The following is a 24,410-nucleotide window of genomic DNA, read 5'->3' on the forward strand; positions in this document are numbered from 1 at the left end:
AAAAGTAAAAAGTTCAAAGAAAGAATCCAAATAGGTGAGGTGTCTTGCAGACAGCACTTTGCCAGTACTCAGAAATATATGCTTTGTACCAGTGCTAGCCTGCTAGTCTCCTGCAGTCAGAGAATTTCACTTTCACCTCAGTTTTCTCATATGTGTATTCCTTGCAGAACATTTTAGTATCTGTTAAACAAAAGTGTCATATAAAGCTTTCAGGTGATTACGTATAATATGTAATCATTCTTCCTAGCCTTTGCTGCATCAAGTGCGGAGGAGACAACAGAAAAAAGCAGGCGTTTGTAGTGCTGTAGAAAACACACTTTTATCTGGAACTCACTTTGGCTTACCTAGAATCCACACAGTGACCCGAAGTCTTCCATCACGAGGCTGTCATTACAAGGTCTTTGACAGAAGAACCTTCTCTTACATAGCACCTCTAAGATGACATGCATTTAAGAGTATTGAAAGAGAGGTGTCTATGGCAAAGTACCTTCATGAAGGTTCATATGAAACATAGGGTTATCATTAAATTAATGCTGCAAAATAAAAGAACAGGCTCTAGTCCCATCCAAAGAGAAGACTCTTCTAGGGAGAGCATGTACACCGCTATCAGTGTGGTATCTGTTTTCCAACATGGAGTGCTTGGTAAGTAGTTTCTAAATGGTAAGAATTTGCAATACAAAGCCTCAGCCTAGCAAGTTTCTTTTAATTTTTAAATGTACAGCATTTTAGTTCTACAAATGTAAAAAAAAAAAAAAAAGAAAACCAACAAAAAACTTTACAATGTTTTTTGCACTTGTAATGATCAAAACCAACTTGATTCAATAAAATTTGGTATGCAGTTAATGTGGCCCAACTGCTTCTGATAATGCAAATAAAATGGCTGAGACATTTAGCTTCGAGACACAGCCTATGCAGTAACTGCTCTCTGACAAGAGTTACTACACATGCTGCACACAGGTGTTTAGGAAGTGCTGCTACAGATTACCAGTTAAGTACACACTGAACGTAGATCACAACCAAATGATACACTGTCATGTGTCAGTCTACGGTGCCAGTTTTTGTTGCTAGAGGGAGAGTTTTGTTTTGAATGTACTACCCCCCAAAATTACTAAGTGCAAGGCAAGGTTATGACTCAAATTACAAGCAAACAAGGAAACTTAAAAGTAGAGACTTAAACCTTGAAATCATACCAACCTGTGTGCCAGGTTTCTTGTCATAACTTTAGTTTAAGCTCCCATTAATACAGTTGCACTAACACACTGTGGCACAAATAACAAAATGTACCCAAATTACTTTTGAATTTCCTTGACCTTGCCAGGTTTTCACATTCTCCACATTACTAAATAGTAGTTATTTATATGTAATTGATAACCATTGTACAGTTACTCCATAGCTTTACAATACTGCCCGTACTATATCACAAGCATTACAAATCCTATAAAAAAGCAGCCCCTGTAGTGGCATACAAGAATAAATTAACCAAAAAAATTTAGTATTACCATTTATTGGTGACAAACACTACGTTTTACTTACATTCCATGGGGAGAAAAAATTCCAGCGTAAACAATGAACTGAAGCAGTACTTAACTTGCAAGGCTATCGTGCTTTACCTGGACCATATGCAAAAACTTTATTGCGCACAGTTCAGTGCGCAATAACACAACATCAAAAGCAACACAGTTTATATATAAACATAGGTAATTTTTTTCAGCCCTACATGGAGATGTAATTAAACAGTATAAAGCACTCAAGGAAAATCAATCTGCGGTTTTATATGCACTACATTGAGATCATATCCTGTAATGTAGTGAGCTGTGTGCCATCTATACACACATTCCTTAAAACATAGATCAGAGATCATTTAAAGTCACATTGCATTCGAGTTCCCCTACCCCCCACTCAAGAAAACTAGAAATTAACCAAAAATGATCAAAGTTTAAAATTCCTAAAGTGTTTCAATTAATTCAACCGTTGGATAATTACGCTAGGTTTGCGAAAATATTGGACTTTTAAAATGGTGGACACACAACTTGTTTCCAGTGAAACTTTGCTATTTCAATAAAAACAAAATAACCACATACATGGATATGATCTTCCCAAGTTAGTTCACAGATAACATGTCAGTCTCAGAAGACAAAGTTTCTAAACTGTGCTATTGTTCTAGATACAATTAAGAAACTTTTAAATGAAAAATTTATAGTGTCATTTCAATCAAAACAACATAATGAAACTAAAAATTTATCACTGTTTGAAGAAAAAGCAACGGTTATGATTTAGACACTACAGTAGGTTGTAAAGACTGTAGCACTCTAAAACAGTTAGGTTACATTAATAGGAAGCATTTGATTTTCTCTGGTGCTTTCAGGTTTGGGTCCAGTCAAAAGCCTTTTTTAGGCAGTGCTGTCCAGTGTTTGTCCCAAAGTGTTTGAGTTAGCCGGTTTGAGAAGAGGGTCACTTTCCATTTCTTGTTTCACACATCTGCAAGTGAGAAAACACCTGTTACTTAGGAGATAAAACACTATTTCCACAAATAAGATGCTTCTAAATTGGATACCAAGAATTTGAGGTGCATATAACAATTTGTTGCCATATAACAGGCCTCCATTTTTAATCAATTAGCACCGTGTTAATTCCACCATTTGTTGACAGCTTATTATCTAAATGAGAGGCTAAATGTTTTCTTTTCCCCTCTGATCAAAGAGAGTAATTTGCAGCCTCTGTGTTTCTGCTGAAAGCAAGCTGTGAAGCCTATACATTGTTTACGGTTTACATACAGAAGATTTCTAGAAAGAGAGGAGCAGCTTAAACACACTGAAAAGTCACATTATTTACATACGTATGTAAACAATTAATTTAAGCAGATGGATCACAGTCAGAATTGCTCCATATCACAACCATTACATTTTATCCACTTTCTCCTGCTTAGTAATTAGCATTTGACACATAAAAATTACAAGCTTGATCATAGAACCTACCCTGTCGTCCTTCTGAAGGAGGTAACAGCCTTTGGCATTTTAACCTTTCTGGCAAAGAAAAAAACCCTCACATTTTATTTGTTTATTGTACATCATAGGGTTAGAGGTTTCCATTAATGCAAGGGAAAGTCAATGGGTCACACTCACACAGACATTGGTCCATTTCCTGTTCTTGGCATCTCTGTGGTTTGTTGGTCCAACTCAGACAGCAACTTTAAAATATTCAGTGCAGCCTAAAGAGAAGAGAGAGCACTCATCAACCCAACCCGAGTCCACTTCATTAATTTAGTGAAAGCAGGACTGGGCCTCACTTGAAACAAAGTAAATGTTCTAATTTTGGTAATATATATTTTTTAAGATGCATAATTATGATGGAAAAAATGCAATGGTGTAGAACTTAATCTGCATTAAACAACAGAATGGTGCTGTGGCCAGGGGATTCTTATTGGAATTGTTCTAGCAATGGGTGAAAATTAATTCAGCAGTACTGTTAATATCAAGGAAAAAGACACTAAATTAGTAGTGTCTCAAACTGTACAGAGCTTGAGATAAAGGACATTAGAATACACAGAACCAAAAGTCCTCTGCAGAAAAAGAAAAAAGTTACACATGAATCAAAAATACAACACAGCTAGAGAACATATGACTGTGTAACATGGCTAATGTAAGTCACCTCCTTTGGGAAAATTTTTAAAGCTGAAAATTTTTTTCAGCTTTATTCAGATCAATTTCAGGTGGACCTTTTCAGAATATCTCTGATTAGTTATGGCAGATTAGTGAAAGCTGAATATCTGAACAGAGAAGGGTTCTCCCATCGGCCCAGCCGCAGTGTTTAAGCTCCACACTGGCTTTCCTTTTCCCTTCTGCCTACTGCACTGACTCGTGTGCTTTGTCTTACAGGAGTTCTTTACAGCAGGATGTAGAAAAGGGTATGAAAATGTCAAAATTAAGTGACAAAGATCAAAGAAATCTATATCAAATTATAGCCATTAGAAAATTACTGGAAAACTTTAGTCTAAAAATCAGTAAAATCAAGTTTTCCTAAGTGTATTTACATATTGCAAACTATTACTTCAGTTGCCGTCAGTACTTAAGTCACCACTGGATACCAAAAGAATGAAAATCTTTTCACTGTGTACATGCTGCTAGCAATATGCAATGTCTTTTCTAGACAAAGTCCCTTACAGTTCACAGTCTAGAGGACTCATTCTTTCACAAAGAAATATTTCAGCTACTTTTAATAAAAGATCTTATTTATAAAGGCAGCTCAGCAGATTTAGTGTGTCTTCTGCTATCTAATGGTGAATTGAATTTCTTCCATTTTGGATTCCGTTCTAGCAGAAAGCCTGGAAAGAGGAACACAAGTATTACAGTTCCCAATGAAATATCAGCCCATTCTGTTAAAGAAAATAACCTGATAATGCCCTTATGTTTTAAAAGTTCCTTTTCATACATTTTCTTTAATACGCGCTCATGCAAATAATATCAAGATAAAGCAAATGTGTTTTCTGTAGATGAAAACTGTGAGCATATATTAATCATTTTGAAGGTTATTTAGATTAGATTCTGATCTCATTAATCAATCATTTCAGCAACGTGTGAAATATTAGACAAAAATTAGCATTATTGTACAGCATTTAATTAATTGCTACCCAGCAGTAATATGAAACCTTGGTCTATCCGCTGCATCCCTTAGCTCACTGAAGGCCAAGAGAAAGCATTTCAACAAGATTCATCATACCATATCGTGGCAAGATTCTACATCCTTTCCAATTCCATGGCTGATCAGTGGCGGCTGAGAGGAACAGTTTATAAGAGATACAAACTCATTCTTGTTATTTTTCGGAAAGTCTTTATATTCAACCTGAAGAAAAGAGAAGGATCTAGTTATTTTCTGTTGATCAAGTACAGGAAATATATCACAGTTGCTATAGATTATTTGCCCACATATTAAGCTCTACTTTACTTTTAATCATTCTGTCAAGCCAGTAGAACCATTTACTTTGAAGTTTGATTTCACTTGCAATATTTTTTAGTAATCATGAGAGCTCTACAAGCATTCTGAATAAAAGTGGCTGGGACCTTTATTCTGATCACAGCTATCTGCATTTAAAATTTTCCCTATTATACTTTTTAATCTACTGACCTCCTTTAACCTATTAATATAGGAACTTACATGCAATTCTGATTAAAGGGATCAAACACAAGAAAATGTACAGCTTACATGTTAATGTATGAAAGATTATTCAAAAAACCTGATTTCAGACCAGCCAAGTTCAAGTTCATATTATGTTCATACATCATGACAATTTTCAGAAAATGCCACTTCCAATTTTATTCTTCCAAGACTTCAGAGTAGCACCGAAGTAAAGCTGAGCATGCAGTACAGAAATGCACATTTGAAAGCTAAATTTAAAAAATCTGTAAAATTCAGTACATTCCATAGGTTAAGTAAAACATGTACATGAATTTCAGCTTAACAAGCAGCCTCAAAATACAGCAGTTACCAGCAGAACTAAAAAGCTTTAGAACAAACAACAGGTTGAACCAGTTCAGATAGCTTTGGAAGAAATCTTGCAAAGCTGAATATTTACCTGGATTCCTTGAACATTGGAAAGATAGTCCAGCTGCTCTGAGGGCCTAGTAAGTGGTCCGTGGGGTACGTGGCCTGATGAGTTGTTATTCTTTAATATGGTCTCAGCAGTAGGAGAAGTACCACCGTACAGTAGCTCTCTAGCAATCATTGCTGTTACTGTAGCCTTGGCAGGATTCGGGGCTGCCCTGCATTGGTGTGATGTCCTTGATTGGCTCCTACAGCTTGTGCAACCTCAGGGACCATGGGGAGAATTCCAGCAGGAAGCTGCTGATGGCTGAGATAAGGCATCCTAAACTCGTCTTCTTTATTACCTGAGAAGAGATGTACATACTAAACAGATGCTAGCTATTGCTATAAGGCCTTCTGCAGGCATGTAAAGACATATATAGGCATCAAAAGCCACTTGTGAAAAAAAAAAAATTGTTTCAACTGACTTTTGATACATTAACAAACTCAGCAAGCTTGATTCACCTTTGGTGGGCTAGAGATTCAGCATCATCAAGACAGTTTGCTTATTGAATGAATGATTCAGCAAACAAAACCCTCCCAGGGGGTACATTTAGTTTGCAAGCCAGCAGCTGCACACCTCTGCTCATACAGCTGCTGAAGGGACTGAGAAACATATCTTACCTACACACACGCCAACGGGGCCACACTTCTTTTCATAAAGTTACTTACTAGTTGAAGTCTCTTCAGAGCCCGGCTCAAAGAAGGTTACTTTTCTTCCATCACCTGGTTTCTTCACTGGTGTCTTAAAAATAAAAGGAAAAAAAAAAAAAGCCAAAACCACAATATCCCTTTGAAACTTTTTTTCCCCTCCAAGTTTTAAAGTTTTCAAGATGTAGGTGATCTGATTATTCAAAATTTTGCTGACAAATTTGTTATTCAAAAACCTCAACTATTGCATAGCAACCAAGAAAAGCCAAGTTCAGTGATTCTCATTCACAGAATGACTGTCTACAGCCTGGTGAGGTGGTATTAAGAACACAGATATTAAAAACTAGATACTGTAATAAAGCCAGTTAAACTAACATTAGTTAGTATTGCTGAGGACAATGTACTGGACAAAACTGAGCACACACATGGAAAAGGAGAAAATTAAAACCAGGCTTGATATTTTAACTCCCTGGTAACATCTGCTGAATCAATAAAAGAATGCAAGGCTCCTTCCCTGCTAAGGGACCCACCAAAGAAAGAGACCTGTAACAAACTTTTGACTGCAACTGATGATAGACTATGTGAAACTATTCCTGCCACAAAGTCCTATAACCTTCGTGTCTACAACCTTTAAAACCAAATATATAATTTATCACAGGTTCAGAGTCATTCTATAAAGAAGAAATAGAAATACATTCATTTGCCTTCTGATGAGACTTTGATTTGCTTGCAAAATTGAAAGCTTAATGTATCCAAAATGCACTATTATTTAGAGAACAGTCACCTCAATACAACTGCTTCCTGGCTAGGGCAGAAAGCATGAATTTACTACACTTCCTGCCCTGCAAAGCTGCTATCCTTTCAACTCAGCTTTTGCTGTAGTATCAAACTGGTTGATTTTTAAAGACTCTTACCTTCTCTTCTGTCTTTAATGCTGGCTTTGGAGGTTGAGGTTGAGGGACTTTGAAACCTAAAATTTCCAACATATTTTCAGCTGCATTGCGCTTAGCAACTTTTTTGTTCGTGCCCATTCCTTCAGCTGTGTGTACACCAACTTTCACCTGGACAAAAGAGAAAGAAAAACCAAATCAATTCTTAAATAGTAGTATGAGGATTTAACTTCTTAGTGATCTAGATCTCAAGCATGCTATGAGTCACAAAATTGTTCAAACGATCATTATTCTAAGCCAGTTGTCATTTATGATCAATGATCATGGGCCAGGATAGTAGAGAAGTCTAGAGAATGCACTTAATTATTAGAAGCCAGGAGATGCTACTCAATATTAAAAATACTAATGCGCTATTGGGATTTGCAATGCAGAGTGCATAAAGCGCTACACTCTAAAGCAACATATGATAACTCAGGGGAAGGACAAAATGAAGGATACCTGGGTTCATGTTAATAAACCCTACATTACAAAGCATAAGAAGCTCAGTATCTCTTACCAGAATATTAATATTCCTGTTAATTAAACCATTAGGCAGTTACAACATAGACTTCTGATGCCTTATGCAATTTTTTTTTTAAACATGATTCAGATCACTTTTCTTGAACCTTTATCTTCTTGAATGTAGCCCACCAGATAGCTTCTTAATAAATTTTGTGGAAATTTGGCAGTAATCCTGTTAACTCTGTATATCATCATGACAACCTGATTACCACAAGCCAAAAAAGAAAAAAGACATCACAGCCATGCAACTAGATTTCTCAAATTAACATACAAACCTGCATAACGAACTCCCTGCGCCTTGGAAGACCACGTTCTGTGATGAGCATGTACTCTGGTTCCTTCTCTTTCTTGGCCTGCTGTATCTGGGCAAGTCTGCTGATGGGATTCATTCCTTGACCATATTCTGGACTTGTTTGCAGCTATGTAGAACAATGTTTAAGAAATAAGCCAAAATTTGTGAATATTTGGTTTAGCAGACAAGTGCAGCATGCCACTGAATTCATTCATCTCTAGAATTTAAAAACCACTGAAATAAAAGTTGCTTAATGAAACACTGTCACAGCCAAAAGAAACACTCAATTTAGCTGGTGCTGCTGTCACAGTTGACCACATATAGCCTACCACCAGTAATAGTTTTACAAGCTCTAATCCTGCTACATGAGGAGGGAAAGGCTTGCAGGAGAATTTGCACAAGCAAAATAATGCAAAACCCAAAGCTCTAAAGTCTAAGGCTTGAAAGTCAGAGCTTGATTTTTATGTGCCACTAAGTCTTTAATAAGGTTTCTCTTTCATCTTCAGTTTACTGATAACTGTTGTAAAAGTGGTGTCAGAACCCCATTGTGGGAGCAAAATATAATTTCATTTGTAGTACCAGAGTGCTGATAAAAGTTAGGCAGTTGAAGTGTGTCTATAATTAACTCAGAAACGTCTCTCATCTGATGATTAGTTTTAAAAGTCAGATTTACAATCTGTTTGTCTCTTACCTTCACTATTGATTTTGTTTTCTTTTTGATTCGTGGCTTCATTTTCTCAACTGTAGGAAGGGGCGGTAATTTTTTCAGTTCTTCTAGGACTGCTATTGCAGCATTTTTCTTTGAGATCTTCTTGCTCTTTCCTTCACCTTCACCCATGAATTCTCCAACTGACACCTTGGTTACAAAGCTCTTCATATGGGGAGGACCACTTTCCTTGGTCACCTGTTTCAGAGGGAAAAACTGAGTGAAAGCGTGATAAACACTTATTAAAAATGGTAGGGCACATTGTTTATAGCAAACTTCTCTCAAGAACTACGGATAAAGAGACTTAAATTCTCATACAATCCAGAAAGTAAAGCTGTAAATCATACTCACTCTAATAACATAATCCCACCCAAATAAACACATACTTTAAAAAGACCAGATGCAGCAAGCAGTAAACAGAATTTACACATAACTCACTAACCCATCTTATTTAATTTACTGATTTACTCTTTCAATATTAAAATGACTGTTCTATTTCAGCAGTGTGTACTTCCACACAGTTAACATCACCTCATTAAATACATCATTTTACAGTAACACAACATTACAGAGAAAGCAACTCTTTAGGATCCAGCATTTTAGTTCAGAAATCAAGTATTCTAGAGACATGTAAAAGATAGCTGCCTACTACAGATTTAGTCTTGCAACTCCATTCATAACACATCATACTTCAAAATATCCACAGAGTCAAAAAGCAAGAATGAATTAAGAACTTCCACCCACAACTGGCTTTGTGTGACAGTATATTTTTACCAGTGATGCTCGGGCTAACTGCAATAATTGGAAGCTTCATGTAAAATTTCATAGAACAGTTTTAGAACCAGTTTAGTTACACACAATTGCATTTTCTTACTATAATAATTCAGACAGTTGATTTAAGTGTTACTCTGCCAGCTCAGGAAAGCAGCATGATAAATTAATATTTTAGTGAAACAGAGATGCTCCTATGGAACCTATTGATTTAAGATAACTAAAATGATGAAGGAGGGCAAAGAGGCAGCAAGCAGGCCAAAGGGAAAGGAAAGTAAGATGCACATGAGGTCACCTCATGGCAAGAAAAGAAACCTATTTGTGAGGTTCTGCAACTTGCGGGTAGTCCACATCAGTGCTTACTTAAGCAAATACTTCCATCAGTGTCTTTCAGAGTGAGCTATACTCTTTTGCCTCGACTCTGCACTTACATCTTCTAACCATTAATGTGTTTTGTTTCTTCACTGTAATATTGATTTTTTCAAAAGGTGGGGAAAAAAGATTGCACAGAGAACCACAGCGTAGCTGTTCACTCATGTTATGATTTTAGTGCATGAATTTGTGAACAGGTGGGTTTTTCTTTTTTCTTCACTTTACCATATAAACCCCAAGACAATCAGGATGACTGTCAAAGGTAAAAGTGTATTCACAACTAACAAGACATGTTAAAAGTCAGTTGTTTGGGTTATCTAGAAGAGACTCAACTTAATGTGTACCCTTAATATTCTAATAAAAACAAATCTAGAGCTTGTAAAATAAACATACCTCAAAATTCACAGGCAAGTTCCTTTTAAGTGCAATCTCAAAAACTTGGCTTATTTCAGATTTATTGAGATTTTCATCATCTGGTTCTTTTCCGTTAACCTAAAAGAAGCATACTCTATTTAAAATAAAGATCCTATTAAGTTGAATTTTATCCATCCAACCAGTTTACTGAACTCTCAAAATTTTAAGTAGCCTAACCTTTACTGCCATTTTACGTGAATGTGTAGAAACGCAGCACACATACTACAGAACTGAAACTTAAGAAGCCATTTAAGGTGTATGTGTAACAGCTACAAAACCTTCATATTTTCATGTGCTCGTTACAGGAAAGAACAAATGGAATAAGGGCCAGTAGGTTTAAAAATCTATTTATAGAAAAACAAACTGAAGTGTTAAATGAAGTGATTTCCAAATGGAAGTACCTTTATGAAATACAATTTTCATATACTGATTGGACATTTGTACCAAAAGCACTAAGACAGTATCAGATAAGAGAAAGGGCAGGAAAAATAAAGATTCTGAGAATGGGACCAATGTGAATAAAGGATGGCTAGTTAGACCCTGGCATAGTCCTGTCTTTGAACGTGCTCCCTCATAAGTATTTCATCTACAGATTTTTTTGTCATCTGAAGAACATACTATCAGGAAGTTGCCTTAAATCAAAAGGTGTACATCTCTGAGAACTTACACCTGCTAGGAGGACAGCAGTGCCAGGTGAAGCTTACCTACAGGCACTTCTACGTATCTCCAGGTAAAATTTTGATTGTGATTCCAAAAATGTCTTCACTGATGTTGGGATCAACATGAACTAAGAGGCATGGTAACAGCAACAGAGAAATTTTAAGACTAAGTGTCCAGCAGTGATATTGGAAAGATTATGATAAAGATGAATAGCAACAATTTCACCAATTACATCATGCCACAATACTAGTTATGCAACCAGGTAATAAAAATAATTTAAATATTTTATTGGAGCGGAGGAAATATGCTAGAGAGCTCTCATTGACTACAACTAGTTTTGATGGTAGCAAGTACCCCCAGTGTCTGTTACTAACAAGTTAGATTAAAACATGAAGGAATTTTTTTTCCCACCACTTCAAGCAGCCTCTTCCCATCACAGAACAAAAGATGAGTAAAATTAATCTGTGATTTTCACTCCTCCCACTGTCCCATCAGATTTCACACTGTTCTTAGGAGTTGCCCTTGTATTTCAGGTTCAAGTTGCAAACATTTCCAAAGAGCACCTATGGCCCAACATCCTTTTACAATTATAACATCCGATACTTCTGATCCCACTACTACATCCAGTGTCCTCTATGTGGAGGTGTACATAGACCGATCTTCAGGTCCTAGAAAACTGAGACCACATGAGGGCACCACTCCCACGGGAGCGAGGGACACACACTGCGTGTGAGGCTGCGTGAGAACCCTGGAGGCAACCCCTACGCTAGAGGAACCATACTATACCTCAGCAGAAGGCACAACGCAGGTAAAAATTGGCAAAACCAAGATTGAATACAGGAGTCAAAAGTCTTGATCATCATATTCTAAAACCTATTTCAAATGCAATTGGTAAGTTCAAAACAAATAGCATCATGTACCCAGAAAAAAAAATATTTGAACTACTAAGATCTTATTTTATTACAGTCTAGGTGTTACAGCAAGTTTACTGCCAGCATCTCTAGGAATGATCTGTCGCCACCTTTACTGTCAAAACATTACCACAATCACTTAAATTACAAATATTTTTCCCCTCCTTGTAATTTCAGATATATTCCAATTATTCAAATTAGGACACTTTGCCTTGCGAAGATGACCAGGACTTCTCTTTATTGGATTAGATTTTTTTCCCATTTAATATCCTTTCAAGACAATACAAATAAATAGTATGAAATTATTTATGTTATTATGGTGTACATTCTTGTCATGTTCCAAATCTGTTCACATGGTGTAAAACACAGATAGATACTTTTCTTCAGTACCTTTATCTAAGAATAGTAAATTAATAGCAAAATAACAATTAACAGACTATAGCTATTTTCCTAATTATTTTCCCTCTATTTGAGTTCTGGACTGGTTTATTTTATAAATAAAACTTAATCATAAACACATGCTCTCCCTCTTTCCCAAAAAAAACCTCAAGGCAGATGATTTATAAAGTTTGCTTTTAAAGCAGTTTGTATGTGCGCATAGACTAAACTCTCCAAGGAATCTATGCCTCTAAATCAGAACAAGGCCACGAATACAAGCATTTACCACTCTCAGCTCTCACCAAATTTTCAAACCCATCTCTAACAAGTGAAAAAAACAGTCACAAAAGTAAACAAAAGTGATAGATTGAAAACTCCCAAGCAAATTGCAAAGGCAGTGCACTCCTTTAACAGGGATTCACCCTCTTCTAGGAACTCTTTCCACATGCACTTCCTCAGAGACTGCTTATAAGCAAATGATGAAAACCAGTGGAGTTGGTGATTAGAACTGGACTGATTTCAACATCGCTATCAGTCTGCTGTCTTCCATGTTAGGGTATAAAGAGCAGCTGATATTTACCACATAAGTTGGCAGAAAACATAGAAGCAATTCTGGTTTTAGTATTTTCAGGCAGAAGTTAGAATTTCTGCCTAAGAACTGTGGTAGAAAGCATAGCTGTCTATGTTTTCTAAGCTTTAAATCGATGCTTGATCATCTCTGTCTTTGAATATGCAAAGTAACCCCGTTCTGCAACGTTGTCAGTGTGTCGTAACTCCAGTTAGGTTGGAAGGGTCCTTTGGAGGTCTCCTACTACAGCCTCACACTCAAAGCAGAACAGACTTTAAAATAAAATCGGGTTGTTCAGGCAGGGCTTTGTCCTGTTGCAAGCTAATATTATTGAATTTTTTCCCTGACACTTCCTTCTAGATTTGCAGTCTGAGAAGGTGTGGGAAAAGGTCATTCTTACCCTTAAACTCTAATAATTTTATTCAATAATTTATTCTTAAGCACTGAATATGATCTAATTTAAAAATACAAGAGTAAAATCTTGTAAATACAAAAATTTGTAAAATAAAAATAACAAAAAATTTCAACATTTAAAAAAGCAACAAAAAACATGAGAGTTCAATCTTAAGCATATTCTGTTTACACACACACACAAATGGGATACCCCAAAATAACTAAATTTAAAAGGAAAATTACTGGCAACACCAGATGACAGGTAGGAAGCATCACGATTATGTCTGCTTGTAAAATATAATTTGCTTCCACTGTATACATGCATTATAGTAGCATCTCTTCTGATCTTGTGCTACCGTATCCTTCAAGGACCTTGCCTCACTGAATGCAAGAATAAAGAGGGCTCACTCTGTGGTAAAATCTTCCTTATTTTATCTTCATCTCGTCTAGTTACAAAAACAGCAATTCCCTCACATTTCTAAAACTACAATATTTGAAAGCCACAAATATACATGAACTTAGCATTTAAGTACCAAACTTTAAGATCTGATTTATCAGAGTGATTGTTTTAAAATAGTACCCTCTGCTCAAAGGATTGCTCTTCTTAAGCATAGCTGCATTCCTTACTGTTCATTTGGCAGACAAGTCAAACGTAAGCAGAAAAATAAAATGACAAATGCATGTTTCTTGTGAAAGTTTGTGACTTGCCCAGCATGTATAGCAGGGTCAAGACAGCATTCAGCCAGCTCCCAGCAAGCTTGCAACTCTTGTATTCATAAAATAATTCTCCCTTCTTGCAATCTCTTGCATCATTCACAATAGTATTTCCCTTATGTCCTCAAAAAAAAAAAAACCAAACCAAAAAAGAGAGACTCTGTGGTTTCCTTCCTTTACCTCTCAATTTACACCCTACACTGAATGAGACATCCTATAAAAAGTATACATGGTTATGTAAAGAAAATTGCAGTGTTTGTTCTGAAGACCTCACATTACTCAACGTGAACCACAACTCTCCAAATATTCAGAAAGTCACTTGTACAGAACCATTTCTAAAACAATGAACAGAAAATAATTCAGTTACATGTGATCCTATTATTTTCTGCAGAGTTGGACTCCTTGGGTCCAGTACTTAGAACTTTGTGACCTGAGGTGAGAAAATGGCTGATGACAGTAGGTCAGTTTTTATGAGGGTGAGTGCAAAAGATGATGTTATGCATTACTGACACAGAACACCACCACTCAGGAATTTGGGGTTCCCCTGCACTGAAGGGGAACATCCCCCTCAGGCTTGACCTCTCCTGTGTGAAGACCTCCAGCTTGTCCCTGACCACGCTCTGCCTACCACCCATTATAGATTTCAGTGCAGAACTCATCTCTGCTCTTTCAGCTTCTATTCCCAGCACCACTCTATTCTCCCCATTAGCATTTGCAATCCCTTGACTCTTAGCAGTCTCCATCATTCGATAATCTGCATTCCTCCAGGAGAGCTTTCTGTCACCTGAACCACTACCATCAGCGTCTCCATCTTCCCTGATCCATCAGATCCAGTGTTTTTGCCCAATTATCTGGGCAATACTCTCTCCTACACACCAATGCTCTCTCCTACACACACACTCGGAAGTTTTAACGCTGTGTCTCTTGCCTTCACACCACATTTCCTCAGTCCTCTGGCTCTGCCATTCCTGGTAGCTCCCAGCTATTTTCTTCTCCTGGTCTGAGACCCTTTGTCACCTTCTTGCCCAATTCTTCACTTTCATTCTTTCTCAGGACATAGCCAGACTCCATATCCAGCAAGTCCCCATGCTCCCCAGACTGTAAGTCACCAGACTAACCTCACCTCTCTGGCAATGTCCTAGTTTCTCTTGCTTCTAGGTTTGTAGTGCATGGCCTCCTCCTCAACACCATCTAGATGCCAGCATGGAGTACCTCAATAGATGTCTTGCTCTTAGTTCTAACATCAAGTCCTCATAACTCAGACAGGTGTAATGAGCCCATATAGGAAAGACTAAGTACTCTCCTTATAGTAGTCTTTGGCCAAAACAGTCTGCTGACACATGGGGAGAAGGTGCACACAGTCAACCAGCCCTAGAAGCTATGAGTAACTCGTGCACAGAATGAGACCTTCTGCCTGAGCAACTTAACAAAAAAGCATGAAAAAAGCCAACGGGGTCTTGGAATTGAAAGCACTGGGCAGCCATAAATATACAGAGGGATAAAAATTTGCTTCTTATATTCACATCAAAATAAATCTATGAGTTTACTCCTTCCATGAACTTCCTGCTTTTATAGAACTTCCATGGTTCTTTCCAAAATCATGTAGCAATTTTGCCCAGGAAGCAAACCCATGTCTGGTTTCTATGTTGCCCGTACTAGAACGCAAGTACCCCATTTACACACTTCTTCAGAAGTTTGTATATGATCTGTACCTGATAAGATATTAGTTCCTATCTATGCTTCCAGTGCTCATATCTGACAGAGGTCTATAGCATTGCTGTGGAAAAACATGACAGTAAAAGAATTAATATAACTTAATTTGGGAAAACTCTAGTTCCATAGAAATTTATGTTTTAAAATCAAAGTTTCTATTGACACAAGTAGGTCAACACTACTACACAGAATTAAATTACACAACTGTCATCTTCCTCTCATTGAGGAAAAAATCAACAATATCTCAGTTTATTTTAGCAATTTATGTTTACAAAACTAAGATTAATTCCCACCTCTGGTTTCTCAGGCAAGGGCTCATTCTGCAGAACTTTCAGTGCTTTAGCAGCTGCATCATGCTTAGCAGCTTGTCTTGTTCTTCCTTTCCCATGAAACTGCTGCCCTCCAATCGAAAGCTCAACTTGATAAAGTAAGGGCCCAACAGGAAATGGGTAAAAGTACCTGCAAAGAGAGAGATCTAAATGAGCAAATACTTTGGCCTACAAAGTAAACAGAAACATAAGTTATATGTGAATGGATATCTTGAATCTCAGTAACCATGACTCAGCACTGAAGCACTAGTATTAAAAAGCCAAATTTTGATTTAATGTCTAAAAGATTTGAAAGAGAGTATCAACACTTCTTGGTTTACAATACAAACATGTTTCTAACCAACTAGAACAGAGAAAGCCAATGTAACTATGCTTTTAAAGACTTGGCAGGCCCAGAAGTTTTGAATTCCCAATTCCTATGCGCATATAAAAGTCTTTAAACTGAAGCTGTAATTTAAATAGCTTTGGAAAAAGCATCAAACTCTTTTTGCCACTTTTGCTTTTACACAGAAAGGAAATGTAATAAATATTTAGGTAAGAAATGCTATGAAATAGTTAGCATTTCTGAGGGGTCAGTACTGGGACTGGTGTTGTTCAACACCTTTGTGAAGAGATGTGGACAGTGGGATCAAGTGCACCGTCGAGGACGGCTTGAGAGCAGCTCTGAGGAGAAGGACTTGGGGGTGCTGGTTGATGAGAAGCTGAACATGAGCCAGCAGTGTGCGCTGGCAGCCCAGAAACCAACCGTGTCCTGGGCTGCACCAAAAGAAACGTGACCAGCAGGTCGAGGAAGGTGATTCTCCCCCTCTGCTCTCCTGAGACCTCCTCCTGCAGTGCTCCATCCAGCTCTGGGGACACCAACATAAGAAGGACATGGACCTGTTGGAGTGGGTCCAGAGGAGGCCATGAAGATGGTCAGAGGGCTGGAGCACCTCCCATCCGAGGACAGGCTGAGAGAGTTGGGGGTGTTCAGCCTGGAGAAGAAAAGGCTCCAGGGAGACCTTAGAGCAGCTTCCAGTGCTGAAAGGGGGCTACAAGAGAGATGGGGGGGGCTCTGGATCACGGGGTGGACTGACAGGACAAGGGGTAATGGTTTTAAGCTGAAAGAGGAGAGATCTAGATTAGATATTAGGAAGAAATGTTTTCCTGTGCGGGTGGTGAGGCAGTGGCCCAGGTTGCGCAGAGAAGCTGTGGATGTCCCACCCCTGGAGGGGTTCAAGGCCAGGCTGGATGAGGCTTTGAGCAACCTGGGCTAGTGGGAGGTGTCCCTGCCCATGGCAGGGGGGTGGAACTGGATAATCTTTAAGGTCCTTTCCAACCCAAACCAGTCTGTGATTCTATAGTATTTAGCTATTCACTTCATAAAGCTGGCTATATCTGAATGCTCTCAAAAACACTTCATCGTTTGGTTCAGTTCCCTTTTCCTCTCTTTCCCACCCAAAGAACAAAAAAAAACTTAAATAAGACAAATTACAGATATTAATGGGGTGTACTTATCAAAACCTTTTGCCTTGTATGCTGGCTGTATTTCAAGCTGAATATCCCTTTAAGGGACACTGTATTTTTAGCTAGTCTTCAGAACATAGCATCAAAGCACTGGGACAAAGAGAGCGAAAGTTCAAAGATTTGAGACTGCAAAACCAAAAAAAATTAAGCAATACATACCGTGGAGGATAAGTACCACCTCTCATAGTATAGTTGTAAGTGGATCTCATCCCCGTATAAGGATCAATAGGTTTGTACATAGGTTTCTTTCCCAGCTTCATGCAAAGTGCATTTAACTCCACTGTGGGGGTTACACTGTCTAAATAAAAAGGAATATAAATAGAGTTGTCCAAATGTCACAAGGAACTGAAACAATCTGAACTCTTATGCTGTCTCAAAGCAGGGAAAAATGAGCTCAAGTTTTGCCATATGCAGTATCTTACATGAATGAATTCTGAACAGAAATGCTAATGAACACAAAGAAAATAAATGTATATGATGTATATTAAATTATTGGTCTAGTGCAGCTCTGACAAATCCTGTTACAAGAAAGTGAATTTGCTGGGGGCTTTGTTTGTTGGTTTGTTGGATTTTTATTTTATTTTGCTTTAAACTTCTGAAGCTACCAATGTGTTTATTTTTACAGCATGTCTAATGATGTGGTCTGCAGAACAGAAATTTCTCTTCCCTCAAAAATACTTTTAAATTAACAGACATGCAACACAGCTTCTGTGTCTGTTGTTTACTGGGAATGATCCAACGTTTCTCTTTGTACTCAATGACCTAAGAAGGGGTTTTATGACTATTTTCAAACTGCAACTGGCATCTTCGAAAGGAAGGTATATCGCTGCTGAAGGCTATAAACGTATCTCTCAATGCAGATACCGTGTGGATGAGGAATTGACTCACTGACTCTTCTTATTTGAGAAAGAACAGTCAAAGAAATGGTCAATTTTCACAGGCCTCTCTGGCTAAAAAACAGTGAGTACTCTAGTACAACAGTGTTTTAAGGCAATTGCCAAGAGAAGACGAAACTACACAGACAAAATAATTGCTACCTTCTAATATTTTCACTGCTGCCTGCATGAAGTGTTTCTAAAGAAAGAATTTAGGTGATACCAGAATACAACTAGCACAAAAGATAAGTTTTAACCTTTGATGAATGTACCAATGCTGCCCTAATAATTTTGAAAAAGATGCAAAGCTAGTTCATACTTAATTTTACATTTTAAATATACCTTAGAAGCAATCCTAGTAAAGTATGAAGTTTCCTAAACACAGCTAGCTACAACTTAACTGCTTTTATATAAATCAACATCTATTTATCTTTAAAGTAGTATCAATTATGCAAATTTCAAAGTTCTGATCCAATCCCTTAACACAGATTTAACAGGTTTTTTTGTTTGTTTTTTTTTACTTACATTTCCAAAGACATCCTTATTGTCAAGCTTTTGAGTTATCCTGTCAGAATTATCAATACATTCATCAGCTCATGCCAAAGATGATTCTGTGACCAAATTCCTCATAGTTTTCTTTGTTTTGGTTTTTTTTGGGATTTTTGGGGGTTTGTTTTTTGGTTGTTTGGGTTTTTTTTTTTTTTTTCCACTTCACTTTCTTTTTTTTAAAGACTAGGATAAACATGTTTTCCAGGATTCCACCAAGTGTTACACAACAAAACAGTAAGCTAAGCAGTGGGTTCTTCAAGTCTTGATGGAAAAGCCCTATACTTTTAACTAGGATGATTTTTTACCACATTGCCTACAATGATCAAAGATTAAATCAAGATTATGTTCTCACAAAACCTGAGAATTGCCATTGTTAAATGTGCAAAATGACTGTTTTTATTCATCCTTTCACAACTTTAAAATACATACCAAAACCAGAAAGGTGTATTATTTTTTTTTTTTTTAATCAGTTTGTTGTGGCATATACCTGGATTCTTGCCTTCACTACGAGATGGACGAGCTGTAGGCTTAGGGAATTTTGTCCCTTCCAAAGCTTTGGCAGCTGCCGCATGTTGCGCTTTTTTGATACTAGTTCCTTCAGCTTCCCAGTGCTGGTCCCCGAGAGTCAGTTGCACTGTAAACACCTCAAAAAACAAAAGACATGGATTTTATTACAACCTGCTTCAGAATTCAGGTTATTTACTAGACCCTCTTACACAAAACAATGAGTCTTTTAGTGATGCAAAAGCTGAGAATACAGTAACCAAAGCTTTCCTCAACTGCCACGCCATCCCCAAATTTTAAACATTTCAGACATCAGCAGGATTTCCCTGATTACTGAACTAAGAATTTCACAATAACTGCAGCTAGTAACCATCCTGCATACTGCATGAGATCGTAGAGGCTAAAAAGAAAAGATCAAAATGTATAGAGATGACAGCTACACGGAAAGCTAGTATGCCAACATCACTCTGAAGAGCAGCCTTGAAATTCAGACTTCTTTATTCCACACAACTCAATTCTTGCTTTAATACTGTGAAGCTTTTTTTTTTTAACATTATATTTCTCAGCAGTTTGAAGAATGAGAAGTTCACGTTGCAACATAAAAGGTTCTATATGCCCACAGGTGAGCACAAGCCTACCTGATTATAGAGCAAAGCTCTGTGACACTTCTTTTTAAGTAAGTGGGATAAGGAAGGGATATATTGCCCTAAATTTCCACAAGTTAATCAGACAACAGCAAACCAAGGTCTCCCTGGTAGTTAAACGAAGTTCAATCAGAATGAAAACACCAGTGAACAGATGCTCTGAATGTTATTCCATACTTTTTGTAAATGCAAACCTTGCCTCCTTTGCACACTGAAGCTGACATTACACATTTTGGACACAAGATTGCAGTTGTTAGTATTATTCAATTCCAAGGCAATTCCTCTAACATACACCAAACACTGTTCCAGTAAGCACCTGAAGGAGATGCAAGCTGCTTCTGTATTTGCTGTATTCCTGAAAAACCTTCTGCATAGGAACAGAACACCAAAGGAATTGTGTATTACCAAGATTTTGACACGTTGTGTAAGATATGCCATGATATGGGATGCACACCACGTACTGGTCTATGCTAGGCATTCCTATAGTTCCACTGGGAGGAACTGAAGATTCCTCTGCTAAAGTAACTGTTCCAGAACTGACGGATGTTCAGCGCTGTTCAGTCAGGCATTAAAGAATGTATACAAAGATCCTTGTTTTACAAATATTGGGCAATCAGGATAGAAAGGTTCATTTCATTTACACATAAAACAGAGCAACAGTAAAGCAACATTCAGTTACTATGTGCACAAGAGAGAACAAATCTTAAAATTAAGTAATAAAACTTATTTCGGGCATATCAACAAATATAGATTTGTACATCACCAACCACATAGACACAAAAGCACTGCAACTCCTTATGTACTATTTTTCCTGAAGAAACATAACTGCCATAAATCCTCCTGCATCGCACGGGACAATAACAAACTTACATGAGTATTTACCTTAGAATGAGCTGGACCTTGCTCACTTAAAAGCTTATACTCAGGCTGAATCTTGTTGAAACGGGCTAACTCATTCACAAGACACATGGGGGTTTTCTCTTTGGGGTTTGCCATGTTTGAAGGAGCTGAAAGGTTACATAAAATCAGATAAATGAACAAGTAGCTATGAACTCACTACAATCTTTAATTAAAAAAAAATCTCATTGGCTTAGCATTTAGTTGTCTGTAACACACTACTACTCAGAAAAGATTTGCTGGAATAGACAGCTCTGCTCATTAGCCAAACTGGCAAGAATCTGCGGGACTCTGGGATTCCCAAGCAATGTGCATGCCTAACAGATAGTATCATTAAATTCAATGTTTTAATGCAAGACAGAAGTTAGGAGACTCTTGCATTTAGCTTACATCTTAGGTAGCACACTTCAAGGAGCAAATCTTCTAAGCATCCATCGTGGTCATTCGCTTTGAATAACTTTCAAAAAGTCAGTTAATTTATTTTTCCTTCTCCTATTTTTCCCCTATTATCTGTTATTTATTACCTTTTATTCACTCTATTATGTTTTATTAGCACAATATATTTATCATTAAACTGGTCATAAAAGAACTAAACAATTTCAAACACATTGTTTATACGTCAAACAAGCTACTTATAGAACAAATCGACAGCAATGTTTTTAAAATTCAGTCTTGTACACTTTTAAATATCCTTTACTATTACAAACATTTTAATTAATTATTAGAACTTCATGGAAAAGTTCAGTCAGACTGAAAACACCAGTGAATGAAAACACCCATCTGTCTCAACAAATTTCATTCAATAGTGAGAAAGCATTACAAGCTATTGTAGTTGGATAAGTACTGCTTTTAAAGTATTTATAGGTGCAAGACATCAGGAATGTATCCTGCCAAGCTGTAAACAGTAAGAGCATATACACTTGGTAACAGACACTCAATCTTACCTGCAGCTGCACTGGTGGATGTAACTGATGCAGAGGGTAAAGCAGAGTTTTGGATAGGTCTACCTGCATTTTCAGAGGGCAAAGAACTAGTAGTAGAAGGAATACTCAAAGGCTGTGAGAGAGATGGGTTTTTATTCAGTATTTGGCTCCCTGCAAGGGCAGCAGAAGGATTCTGAATTTGAACTTGAGACATGTTCACTTCCAACCAGAGCAAATTACTGTAGGTGAACAGCTTTGAATGCAGGCAAACTCAGTGCGATGAAACCAAATTGCTGACCTAAAAGGTAAAGATGAAAAAAAGATTATGTTTAACATCCAGCGTTCTTTAACTAACAATCTATTGAAACTACTTCTCCATTAGCAAAAAGAGGAAAAAGTGTTCAATCCAGCATCCATTGTTTCCATTGTGCATGCAACAGGTCACTCAGGCAGCCGGTTTAACAGCATATTGCTGTCCATATGCCCTCTCATTTCAGTTTCACATTTCTTTCATTTACAAAGAAGTACTACAGAAGCTGTATTTATGCTTGCTCACTTCAGATCAACTACCCATCTGTTTTTGGCATCACTGAATCCACTTACAAAACAAATCCAGTTCCTTAAACTGATAGCCACTGTACTAAACAAAGAGCAGCTTTCATGAACAGATTACATTTCATGCCTTCTGCCATTTGACATTAAAAGTGTTTAACTTGGAAGGGCAAGCAATAAATGCAGTCTTTACAAAACAACTATTTAGAGCATGCACCCTTTATTATAATGATATGTTTTTTCCCCAAGATCACCAAGGACGCCTAACCATTTACAGGGGAACACAACTGGTGTCCAGCAGAAAACGCTGAGCTAGCTATGGCGGGGAAAAGGGAAGGTGTAATAGCTCATAAACTTTATAAACTCATGCGTTTTGAAGCTTACTTCCACTGAAGTCAGAACATGTCTCAGTCACAGTTCAAGCATCAGTTCAGTTATCTGGCCTTGCAACACTGTGAACAAGTGCTCAAAGTGCTCACGGGCATCTATGTACACGTAAGAAAAAACACCTCCAAACGATGAACTTGCCCCAAAGTGAAGAACTGGGATAGGTCTCTCCTCCACTGACAAATCAGCGTTAGATTTCTCTTACACATGGATGCAACATTATCTTCGTGTTCAGACAGTTAAACCTAAATATACACCAACAGGCTGCAGTTTGAAGGCTCTCACTGCTGCCAGAGCTCAGCTGCCCATATCCACTTACCATCCACACAGCAATTTATTTATTAAAAATAAATTTTACAGCCACATAAATGCATTTTACACCCAAAGGCACGCACACTTGCACACCTGGTCACCTAATGATTTTATTAGGGCAGCAAAAGGTTTATTCTCTCCTAATTTCCAGATGAAAAGGAGAAATCACTGCTCCAGATACCACCAGGGAGCTATTAGTAGCAACCCAACTCCACTAGTGCTCTGTGAGCTTCAAATTCTGAACCTGTGAATGGACTTCCAACTGTAAGAGGAGCAGCAATGAGTCAGAGTGAAGTTTTTAGCTAGTTACTGACAAAACAAACCTAAGAGGAGAGTCTGGGTTAATACATTCACAGATACAAAGACTTATTTGTTTATGAAATAAGAGGAAAGCAGCTCCTGGGAAGCAACAGATACAACAACTAATCTACCTCCTGGAATATTTTTACCTTGAAAAGACGTCATAAACATGTCAGCCTTATCATACTACCAGTTGGATAACTATGTTTTTTACTACAGAGAAATTAGTTCAGATCTCATTAGTTCAGAAGATCTATGTATAGATTATACTCAAAACAAATCCTCTGTTTGACTACTGGATGTGCAGAAGTCACACACTGGGTGCGTTGTAACTGGGAAATGGCATCAGGGAGTCTGTCTAGAGGAACTCCAAGAAGTTGTAAGACAAAGATGAAAAGTATGTAGAACAAGACTCCAGGGTAATACTTTTATTATCACTAATTTTCATTCCAGGAGCATCACCAGAAACACTGCAAAATTTCAAAGATAATACAATAATAATAATAATTGCCTGGAAAAGACTATAAAATCTTGCAGTACAATAAAAAAGCTAATTCTCCTTTTCTGCTGAAGTGCAAGGCCCTTCAAAGTAACTGAAGTTAAACAGTCTCTAATCCACACATTTTGAGAAGATGACACCAACATTTTTTATTTTGAAGTCAATAACATCAGGATCTTTCAGCTCACGCTGGAAAGGAAGTCTGGCATTCTCCTCAGAAAACTCTTCCCACAAGCATTTTGGTTTTCAGTGAAGGCCAGTGCCCTGCTTTATCTCTCATCACTTTCGCTTGGGGAACAAGGAATTTCAGCTCCAAAGTTAAAGTGCTTGTCTAGTCAGCTATCATACAAATGCAGGGAGGAACACTATACTGATCCCTAGTATTTTTTTTCCCTCTAAGAAGGGAAGTCTCTGAGAAGGATATTATTAGTTCATTTCTATATTTACGGCAGAGTACTACAGAACCTCACGCAGTACGGCTCTGACCGCTCTCTGCCCAGATCCCTCTCCATTAAGAGTTAGAGCCATCAGCGTTCAGCTTGAAAAAGCTTTTCTTCAAACA

General features: G+C 37.6%; 1 protein-coding gene across 1 annotated transcript; it reads right to left on the bottom strand.

The window, feature by feature from the left end:
• Window positions 1–1,488: 1,488 nt before the first annotated feature.
• Window positions 1,489–22,096, bottom strand: STAU1 (staufen double-stranded RNA binding protein 1). The gene is given in 16 exon segments (XM_010086820.1): window positions 1,489–2,478; window positions 2,976–3,023; window positions 3,123–3,208; window positions 4,717–4,839; window positions 5,570–5,760; window positions 5,763–5,882; window positions 6,250–6,322; window positions 7,143–7,289; window positions 7,955–8,098; window positions 8,663–8,893; window positions 10,214–10,312; window positions 15,865–16,030; window positions 17,566–17,704; window positions 19,318–19,474; window positions 20,861–20,985; window positions 21,820–22,096. Coding segments are annotated over 16 exon segments (2,130 nt in total). The 5' UTR covers window positions 22,013–22,096; the 3' UTR covers window positions 1,489–2,390.
• Between the last annotated feature and the right edge of the window lie 2,314 nt (window positions 22,097–24,410).

This window comes from Pterocles gutturalis, unplaced genomic scaffold, assembly GCF_000699245.1.
Source record: "Pterocles gutturalis isolate BGI_N339 unplaced genomic scaffold, ASM69924v1 scaffold23531, whole genome shotgun sequence".
Classification (NCBI taxonomy): Eukaryota; Metazoa; Chordata; class Aves; order Pterocliformes; family Pteroclidae; genus Pterocles; species Pterocles gutturalis.